Source organism: Tubulanus polymorphus, chromosome 5 (genome assembly GCF_964204645.1).
Source record: "Tubulanus polymorphus chromosome 5, tnTubPoly1.2, whole genome shotgun sequence".
Taxonomy (NCBI): Eukaryota; Metazoa; Nemertea; class Palaeonemertea; order Tubulaniformes; family Tubulanidae; genus Tubulanus; species Tubulanus polymorphus.
The window spans coordinates 19,206,218-19,217,341 of record NC_134029.1 but is presented as its reverse complement, the minus strand read 5'-3'; the positions used below and the strand labels follow the sequence as shown (position 1 = coordinate 19,217,341).

Genomic DNA, 11,124 nt, shown 5'->3' with positions numbered 1-11,124 from the left:
CATATTTTTACATGTATGCGGTTTTATCATCCTTTTGCTACTAAACACGAAATGAACTAACTGTTTTTTTTTGTCATTTTGAAAAGTCGTTTCGCCTACCGAATGTAGATATATTTTGTATGAGCTCAATTTTTACGCCAATACAAGTCCAATCCATCCAGAGTAATAGATCTGTCGAATCATTCAGGAAATTATACAGGGTATGAGAAAATGCATAATCCGATCTGGAGGCGCGATGTTCGTTTAACTCACTGGACCCAGTTACGCAGTTTGAGAGTTAAGATCAAATCTTCACTCTCTCATAGTGTTACGCATTGAAAATGAACTTATTTAACTCAGAGTTAACTCCCACTCACAACTGCAGAACTGGATCCTGATGGTTAAAAAAAACGAACCTACAGTATATTCAGTCTTATTCAGCAAAGTTAACATCAGTGAAATTTATGTCGGCAATTATGAAATATCAAAGATCTCGCCAATATGAAAGGAACTGAAAAGTATCTAAATCAAAACTTGCCACGAATACCGGCCAGAATGCAGCAGTAACTTTAAATCAAAACATTTGATATACCGTGTACCGGTATGTTATATTTTTCTAAATGTTGGGCATATGCAGACGGGCCTCTGAAATGTAATTTTTACTTACTTCCATATTTGCGCATCGATATTTGAGGGTTTGTTAATGCGAGGGTAAGCAATCTCAGTTTTGATGAATAAATCAGGTAATTACGCAAAAATGAAATGATACCTTGTTTCTCCTAATCGGCGGCATCATTTTGTAAACCGTATTGAAATTTGTAATCAGTTCATTTCTATAACGGCCGGGTCTGTTGTCGTTAGCCTGATCATAATTTTAAAACGTACAGGGTAGATAGGCTTTTAAGCTCAGCAAAAATGAGAAATGAGGTATCAATTTTTTTAGCCTTACGTAATACATAAGGGGTCGATCATAAGGTACACACGTATGCACAACTTACGAACAATTTTTGCCAATATTAACATTACCAACATGCGTACAGCAAGCATGCATGTACATACTCGATGAACGACCCCAGGGCTTATGATACCGTGTATCTTTTTACATATCTCGCTCAGTACTTGCACAAGATACTTATATGATAATAGTATGTTATTTATATCGTTTATTATGATGAATAAACCTGATGAAATAGGCAATCGTGATTAATGTGTAATAGAATGTATTTATTAATGCAATATTACTCAATAGCAATTCAATGCTCATCGGTTACGAAAATCTGAAGCTCGATTTATTGAAATTCCAATTTTCGATCGGCGCGTCGCTTTTGAATGTCATCGCATATCAACCAGTGTTGAAATACCATGGTAACAGTTACCTTATTGAATGACCTTCGAAAAATTTTCGAAATTATTAGTTAGAATAAGTTCCGAGTTTAAATTTGTTCTTTTTGAATCACAGTTAAACTTCAAACTGGAATCAAATTTGTACCGCTTGTGCTTACAGAAGCCGAGTCAGTTGTATTTCCGTAGTTTCTATCCGACTATGATAATTCCTTTCCAATTCATCCAGTAATTGACAAATGACGCGAGAAATAAGCAATTTTTTCTTCACGAGCTCTAAAATAGTGTATGAGGTGTGATCCGAGATATCAGTACTCCACAAACAATCAATAGCTCTGATAATTTAGTATATATATTTACAGTATAATATTGTGTGTAAAATTGCAATCAGTTTCATTGTATAATGTTGATATACAATTTGTTTATACATTGTACAGTGACAGTCAAACCGCTGAATCCGGATCGGCTTAATCTGGATTTCGGTGTGATCCAGATTATTTTCAGTCCATTTGTTCATGAATATACAAGAAAATTTTTAATCTGGAATTTTTTTCGTCCCAAATGATCCGAATAAGCGGGTTCTATTGTACATGTTAATTGATAGGTGCTGCTGTATTACTGTCGATCGTGACGATGTTAATTCTTAAGTTTTTAAGGTGAAAATCAATCTACTTACTGCTAGTATTTTGCCTAATACTGTTGTTTACCGAAATAAATACATGTGTATGTACATAGTATATTGTTTTATTATTATATATATATATATATATCGATATATTTAAACTTTTATATTTTATGATGAATGTAAATAGTAAATGAGATGTTGTAAATTGTCTTTCGATATGTTTAAAGACCCCCGAGACATCGATGCCAAAACATTGTGTATAGAGATGAAATTATGATAAAATAAAATGCAAGAGAAAATTGAATAGCGGTAGTGGATTTTTCTTGATTCTTTACGAAGGATGTTGTGTGCTACTTGGAATTGTCAGTGGTCGATCCAGGGGATGCGCAGGGGGCGTATGCACCCCTATTTTCGGCAGGTTGACCTTGGAATTTTCTACCCAAGACTTGTTGTTCAGAAAATGGTGAAATTGCGAACATATTTCATTACTAATTTCAACCAGGAAAGTGCTCAGAATCGATCTAATTTTTCAAAATTTTCTTTAGGAGCATACCCAGACCCCAACCCATATGTAAGTAGTGACCCGAGTAAGTTGTGCGTGCACCCCCTTTTCTGAAAAGCTAGATCCATCCCCGATTGTCTACCTTGTCTTCGCATGGTTTGCTGCCCAAAACTCAAATCAAGTGGAACCAGTGTTTTTTGTCCGAGCATAGGCCTTAACAGTTTACGGTATGTGAAAATGATATTAAATCAGAAAACTATATTGATCGGCCTGATGAGGATTTAGTGACCGGTTTATTTCAATTGAATTCATACCGTAGAGATACGTCATGATTAAGAACGGACCTGAAACCAGTTTCTGTCCAAATACACATATTTAGTCCATTCCAAAATTTAGAACGGACCTGGTTCGGTTCAAATTGGTCTGGTCCAAATAGACTATAAAAATTAGTTCTTGGAATTGCAATAACGCATAAACAGCTGATAAAGGGATCATTTATTACGTACACTTTTTCAACCCCCCTGTACCCAAAATCGGCCATTTTTTTTTCATATACATTGAGCATTACACTACACAATTGCTCTTACCCCTCCCCTCCCCCGATTTTGGCAAATATTAATGGCCGTCAATCAGCCATCTTGATTCTGATTGGGCCACTGGGCTGGAGATGCTTCTAGGGTACGGACAGGCGAAGGATGAAAAATGAATGCAACAGCCCGCTAGGCTAGTCCCCAAGTTGGCTGAAAAGCACTTTTACAAAATAGAATAAGTGTATTATTCAACTAATACGGGACTTTCAAATTCATTTATAATCAAATCTGAAATCTGTCTTATAATTCGAGGATTGGTGAGCGCTCGCACAATAGCAGCTGTCGACACGGTCCGAGAGTCAGCGTCATCGGCATCAGTATTTGCCAAATCCGATTCAACATGCGCTAAACTATCCATTTCGACAAATGTTTGCAAGTATTGCTCAAACGGCATGGATTTCGCAGTATTCACAGTCCAGTTAGTCGGCGATGAATGCGGCGAGTCTGAGGTTTTCTGTTTTTTCAAACGACCGCAATTGTTATTCGCCGGGGTTTGATGAACTCTAGAGTTTCTGTAAGCACATGCCGCACTGTTCACGTATCGTAAGTTGACTTTATATGGCTGGACATCCTGTGGATGAATAGAAAATATGTGTACTATAAATTTCTAAACATCCATTCAAATTACTTACTAAGTCTGTAGTCTGGAATTTAAGGCGTTTCTGAGCGAGACAAACAACTGTTATGTTGTTTGCGAATCATATAGGCCTACATCATTATCATCATATGCCATGTCATTAAACTATAGACGTCTCAAGAAAATGCAGATTGATATGGTCTGCAATGTGTATCATTCTTTTAGTTTTGTATATTCTAACTGGAACTGATATTTCAAAATACTTTGTTTCCAACCTCACGGTTAACGCTTTCATACAACGATCCTTTAAATACAACCATTTCTGTGAGGTCTTGCCCGGTATTAATTTTTTCTACCCTGTTATACTAGGAATGCTTAAGGTTATACTAGGAATTTTAATACTTCTAATTTTCAAACAGTTAGGAAAGGTGTCGGAATTCTTTTGTCCTCTACGATGACTCTTTAATAAATCACAATCCGGTGAAATCCGAGTTTACGGTAAGGAAAACCTCTAGAGTTGGGCTGAATTACCAAATTATCTCTGATCGACCTACCTCAGTTGGATTCAACCAATCATCCAGCTCTATTGTACTGTCAGTTTCCATCAAAGATGTGATGATTAGCCTGGACAAAGCCTCGTGGAGCCTGCTTTCATCATCTTCAGGCTGGATATAAAACGGAAGGGGCATATTTAACAAATACATCTACAGTCAACCCCCCGATATACTGCCCTCCCATATACCACCACCCCGCCTACCGCCAGGTTTTCTCAATGCACATCTCTATACAAATACATAGTAAAACACCCCCGATATACTGCCATAATCTCAATACTGCCAAAATTTTTCTGCACCGATGTGGGCGGTATATCAGGAGTTAACTGTACTTGCATCGATATTTGGCAAAGAATTCAGAGGCAAAATGAAATAGATACTCTAATCATGAACTTGATACCAAATGATCTGGATAAAGTGGGGAATGATTATTATGTAAAGCATTATCTATCGCACAATTATTCATAATAAGCGCTACTTTAACCGCTTGTGAAGTACTGGTCAATTATAATTTTGATTATCGCTAACCTAACTAATTGAACGATAACTATCTAGTGAATATCATACCAATTCAATCCAGCTGTTTACGCTGATGGACGTTTCCAGTGATTCAACATGATGCCACCAATGTCGAGGTACAAATAACACTTGCCCGGGTTCCAACGTCACAACGCTAGGAGTCGTTTTCTACAAATAGTCAGATGCCAATGACAATCCAGCTTGAAAATACATGCACACATCAAATAGGCAAATGAAGTTAAGGATTATCAAAATATATTTTTGGACTTATCGTTTCGCGTAAAATGATATCTCTTACCCTAAAATTTCGAAACTTTTTATGAGGCTGTTTGACATTAACTCGACTGAAAATACTCGATTCTTCAAAAGGCAACCGCGTCGGATACATAAAGCAGGTTTGCTCCGGCGGAAAAAGAATCCATCGCTTCCTGAAGAAGAAAACGATATTGATGTCGAAAAAAAGTTAATTGAATTGTTATTTATCAAGAACAATTTGAGTAACGAAACCAAGATTTTATTCACAGTGATTTTCCATACGCCGACACCTTGACACCTTGCTGGCGAAGGCTAACACACTTTTGTAATGTAGCGCCAATTCGGTGGGAAAATCAAATTGGGAATGTCCCAACAAAGTCTGGCCACTGTTCGACACATCTTCGTTAAAATCTTAGTCAAGAGTTGAACAAGTTACTAAGTGGCTATTTATTAGCTCTGTGGGTTCTTCGGGCAACAAGTTTTTAACATTTATAGTAGATATTAGTTTTTAATCATGATTTTGACCTTATCCAAATAAAGCGAATGTAAAATGTGAAAGCTTAATTGGAATTTCTTCATTGACGGAACAAGATTTATTCGTGCCACCGTAATCCGAGTTAAGCAGGGTCCTCTGTAAGAAGGATGGCACCATACTTTTGATATGGTGTCTACATATTTCTACGTACATAGTGTAAGCCCCTAGTATTTGGGACTACTCACTACGTTAACTCAACTCTGACGATTGCAGTAAAACAGAGAAAATGGTGTCAGTACCTTCCATAGATTTGAGCTACGAAGTTACAGCCGTACGTGTCTTGATGACAAGGCGTATAAGCTCCTCGACTGCCGAGCCAAAATGTGCTCGATTTGCCATCTCGTCCTTCAAAACCAAACGTTTCCCAGTTAACATCCTAAATTAACACATAGAACTATGCTAAAAAAAAAACTGACGACAGCTCGATGGTGGTACACACTACCAGTGACCTACTGGTAGCTCAACGTTTGGATCCATATTATTTGCAATCATAAACAGGGTTTTGTATGATCACTTCAAGCCAGAATTTGAGGACTTTTTGAGCGAGTATTCAAGGAGAACATTTCAAAATTCAGAGAGGTTTATCATTGCAATCAATTGTTCTAGTTATTCTAGTTCATGTGTAATTGGATGATTAGACCAGGAACCTATGTTGCCGAGTAAAGCCAGAAAAAATTGATACCTTGTTTCTTATTTTGCCGAGCTCAATAGTTTACCGTCAGTGGCCTATCTACCCTGTACATTACTGTTTAAAAAAGATCATGATCAAGCTAACCATTACAGATGTGACAGCTATAGAAATGAACTGATAAAAAATTTCATTGCAGTTTACAAAATGACCTGGCTGATTAGGAGAAACAAGGTATCATTTTTAAGCCTAATTTCACAGATTTGGAGGAGAATCAAGGTGTTGTAAGATATTGCAGTATAAAACCGAAGTTAGGGTTTCAGTATTTACTTGTTACATTAAACCAATACCTTTTGTATTTCAGGCAATTCGTCGAAAAGTTCAGTGAAGTACTTGTAATCAGCGTATGCCCAATATTCAGCCTTGCCATAAGGTGATAATGGGTTCGTTTCGCTCAAGATCCTATCATCATCATCCCATTCGATGAAATCATTCATTCTAGCCATTACGTAATGACAGTTTGCTTCCCACTGAACATCTGAATTTAGAAAAGATAATAGTAGGAGTAATTCAATTTCAATAGCGCCCTTTTCACTGTGATGCAATGGTCAACGTATCCTCCCCTGGCAGGGATTCAAACCTGATGGCATTGCATTGAGACTCACCACAGTACGAAACCCTGCCATGCTCGTCGCCCACGCAGGCACAGCTTAAATTAATGCCATTACTATCAATATATAATTATAGTCAAGGGTTAGGCCTAAGTCAACTTTTTAACTTTTTATCCCTCAATATATGATCAACTGCGGTAGGACCACATGGACCAGTGAAATAAGGCAATACCTTGGCTGTGAGACCTTTTTCCAATTCGAAATTGAATTTTCTTTCCATTCAGTTTTGCTGCGATCAATTCAGGAGTCCACTCACTTGCCGGCCATTTCGAAATTGCACCACTGATGATATGCGGACTTGTCAAATTTTTCACTTCAGCCAGAGTACTGATGTTTGACATTATTCGGCGAGTTTGTGCCACTGGAAATAAAATGAATTTACGATAAAGATCACTGTGTGGACAAAACAACACATCTGATTGGCATCACCATCAGACAAAAATTTCTAAGCCCTGTAATAGACCAATGAACGAAGTGCAGCCAGGGCAACATAAGCTTCAGTGAGTGGCAGGGACAAGCAAGGATGATCCAGCCATTGCTGCTGAAACAATCCGTAGATCGATCGTCTGGTATTCAAACTAAAATCATCTGGTGCCTATTGTCTAGTGAGGACAGTAACTTCAGTAACCTGTCTGTGGTTTAGTTTCACGATCGAATATTTTCACAAAGCCCGATTGTAAAAGCTTTACCACACTGATTATTAGGTACCGTTAGTTCAGTCTTAAGCATTTCACTGCTGTTGGCCCTCTTGGAAACACATAATTTGAAAGTTTAACAATATGTTTCCATGCCTACATACCAAACTTCAGTTGGTAGGCATGGAGACATATTGTTAAACTTTCCAATCATGGAGTCTCTTTTCTCTCATGAACCCCTTTCAGTGAAGACTTTTTGGATATCCTTCAATACAGTTTCAAATGGATTACAAAATTTTGATTTAGGTCCACTGCCAGTCCTTTCTGGTCCTACTAAGACCTTTATCAGGTATGTACTACCAAAACTGAGTGAGCTAGGCCACCTGGAATGCTCTCGAATCAGGTTGAAATAGACATTAGTACAGCCGTTGTTCCCCAAACAACCCGTTGTAGGGGAACCAATTACAATGACGGGTATTCAGACTACGAACTACAGGAACTGTGCTCAATCCTGTGGATCACTATTTCTGGCTTTAAATGAGTCCCACGAATAGAAATCAGGAATGAGTGTTGACGCTTGGGATTCGAACTGCGCCACGGTTGAGTTGGTCACAGCCATTGGGAATTAGGTCAGAGTCTGGAATTTTGCAAAGAAAGGTATTCAAAAAGGAACCGGTGTTTAAATTTTGCGATGTTCCCAATTATACTAAGATGGACAGAAGTGTCAGGAATTGTATCTATCCTATACTTGAACTCTGTTAATGACCTATATTGTAATCAACCATCTGTATATCCGTCTCAGTAAATAAATCAGTACACTCGATAGTCATCTTACTAAACGCACGTGTTCCTCTTTTGCTCTCTTCGCTCAACGTTCCTGGTTCCATACATTTTGGTGCCGTGACCAGGATGGCTACAACTGCAGACCCGCAAATGAATACATGTACAATCGAAAGACAGAGAAAATCAAGAGGAGCCTACCGTGGATTATTAAACAAGGCTGTCTCCGGGGCTGAGGCGGTACTCGAAAAGCCCACAATTTCAGGGGAAGACCTCGACGAATTGGAAACCAAAATCGAATTAAGCACGACCAAGTTACGCAACATTCAACAATTAGATAACGGCATAATCGAAATGACTGAGGATAATGATCTAGAACGAGCGATAATCGAAGCCGACGACTATAGTACAGACATTATCAGCAAAAATGAAAAATTAAAAAAGTTTCTTGAACGGAAACGGATTGAAACCTCTCCAGGCGCCGACACATCAACATTTAATGTAAGTGAAATCTCCACCAACCAACGGACATCCAAGACGCTAAACTTGCCCAAACTCACCCTCGCTAAGTTTGACGGTGATATACTCACTTGGCAAGGTTTCATGGACAGTTTCAACTCAGCTATCCATAACGATCAACATCTCGATAATGTCGTCAAGTTTCAGTACCTCAGAGGATTAGTAACCGGAGAGGCATCGCGTACGATCGAAGGGTTAGCTCTAGCCTATGCAAATTATCTCAACGCGTTAGAGCTGCTCACGACACGATATGGCCAGCCACAAAAAATCGTAAGTTCATACATGAAAGCTTTATGGGAGCTCCCTAAACCAGGAGAAAACATCACTCAATTGAAAATATTCTCGGATAATTTAGATAGTTACATTCGTGGTTTGAATGCTCTAGGGAAGACAGAAGACGGGTATGGTGATCTTCTCGTCCCAATTATACTCGAAAAAATACCCGGATCAGTAAGGAAACAGCTTACTCGTGGGAATGGCAACACAGACTGGACACTCACTACGCTTCGACAGGCTCTGAAGAAAGAAATAGAAGCCTCAGAAGCGGAATCGTCAGATAGGCCTACCAGTGTATATGAATTACCATCTGTATCAGCATTCATCACTCGGAATCAACACCCCGAACGACGCGAACAACCGGGTGACCGACCAATCAGAAAATGTCAATTTTGTAGAGGAAACCACACACCTATTGAATGCACCGTCGTCACGTCGCCAGAAAAGCGAGAAGAAATTGTCCGAAAAAACAGACTATGTTTAAATTGTCTTGGAACCCACAAAGTTAGTAATTGCAACTCAAGGTGGACTTGCAGAATATGCAATCGGCGACACCACACACTACTTTGCACTGAGAGAGAAGGCCATGGGAACCGGTCAGTGAAGCAGAATCCCACCATCGTAGAGGCCAAATTGACACCAACATCTGGAACAGTCATATTGAAAACAGCTGTGGGTTCAATTTCGGCAAACTCCGGATCCACTATCGTAAACATTCTTTTCGACGAGGGAGCGCAGCGTTCCTTTATCTCTCACGATGCCGCTAGAAGACTTCCGATCGACCTAAATTTCATCAACCGGGAAACTATATGCGTTTCGGCATTTGGCGCCAACACATCTGGCATCCAATCAGTTGGGGTGACTGACCTAAAACTACAAACGCCATCGGGAGCCATCGATATACGTGCTCTTATCGTACCCAAGATCTCAACACTGATGAAAAACTATGTATACAAGGCAGCAACGAATTATGATTATCTGCAGAAAATTGAGTTGGCACCGTACGCTACGACCCATTCGTTTGAAATTGACCTCCTGATAGGTGCAGACCATTATTGGTCCGTAGTCGAAGATAAGGTCATCAGAGGACAGGGCCCCACAGCTGTTGCCTCAAAATTGGGTTATCTCCTGTCAGGACCAACAGATTTCCCATCAACGACGGTGATGACCACTTGCTTTAAGCTTCTAACGAGCCCTGTTCACGAAGAGGAAAACCTATCTCGCTACTGGGACCTCGAGACAATAGGGATAAAGGACGAAAATGACTCGAAACCTACATCGTATCTCAATTATCGTTCCGAAAAACTTCGTCGGGATGGAGATGGAAGATACGTGGTGGCTCTACCGTGGAAAGGTGATCACGAAGCACTTCCGTCAAATTACAGTGTATGCAAGAGACGAACACGCGCGATGACACACAACCTATCATCAGATTTACTAGAGCATTATGACAACATTATTCGAGAGCAGTGTGCAAGAGACTTTATCGAAGAGATACCAGACAACGACCCGAATACAGGCCACTACATCCCTCATCACGCAGTAAAGAAAGATTCGCAAACAACTCCCATAAGAATTGTCTATGATTGTAGCTTCAATGTAAGAGGGAATCCCAGCCTGAATTGCCTGGAAGCCGGAGAACCGTTAATCAACGATCTCGTTCAGATTCTTCTACGATTCCGACTCAATACCATTGCAATCAGCAGTGATATCGAAAAAGCCTTTCTGAATGTACGACTCGAGGAAAAAGATCGAAAATACACCAAATTTCTGTGGCTTTCTGACCCAAAGGACCGAGAAAGTCAGTTCAAGGTGTATCAATTTAAGTCAGTGTTGTTTGGGTCAGTCAGTTCACCGTTCATCCTCAACGCCGCTATCAAAACACACCTTGAGAACGAATCGTGTCTGGTAGCAGAAAACATTATGGAGAACATTTATGTCGATAACATTCTAACTGGAATAGAAGATCAAGCTGTCACATTCTACAACGAGGTGAACTGGATGATGGAGAAGGGCGGGTTTTTACTCAGATCGTGGGCGACCAACGACCCCCAACTCAGAGCAGTCATGCAACAAGACAATCGACACGACCGGGAAGCATCTGTCAACGTTGTCGGCTTGGTATGGGATACTGTAGA

At 39.6% G+C, this 11,124-nt stretch overlaps 1 protein-coding gene across 1 annotated transcript in view; it reads right to left on the bottom strand.

The window, feature by feature from the left end:
* Positions 1 to 3,221: 3,221 nt before the first annotated feature.
* LOC141906289 (HSPB1-associated protein 1-like) overlaps positions 3,222 to 11,124 on the bottom strand; it is a 32,921-nt gene continuing 25,018 nt past the window's right edge. The window contains exons 4-10 of the mRNA XM_074795535.1: positions 6,949 to 7,137; positions 6,456 to 6,643; positions 5,717 to 5,853; positions 4,986 to 5,115; positions 4,736 to 4,855; positions 4,169 to 4,279; positions 3,222 to 3,608 (exon numbers count right to left, since the gene is read on the bottom strand). Coding sequence (XP_074651636.1) covers positions 3,222 to 3,608; positions 4,169 to 4,279; positions 4,736 to 4,855; positions 4,986 to 5,115; positions 5,717 to 5,853; positions 6,456 to 6,643; positions 6,949 to 7,137 — 1,262 coding nt within the window. The remainder of the gene's footprint in view (positions 3,609 to 4,168; positions 4,280 to 4,735; positions 4,856 to 4,985; positions 5,116 to 5,716; positions 5,854 to 6,455; positions 6,644 to 6,948; positions 7,138 to 11,124) is intronic.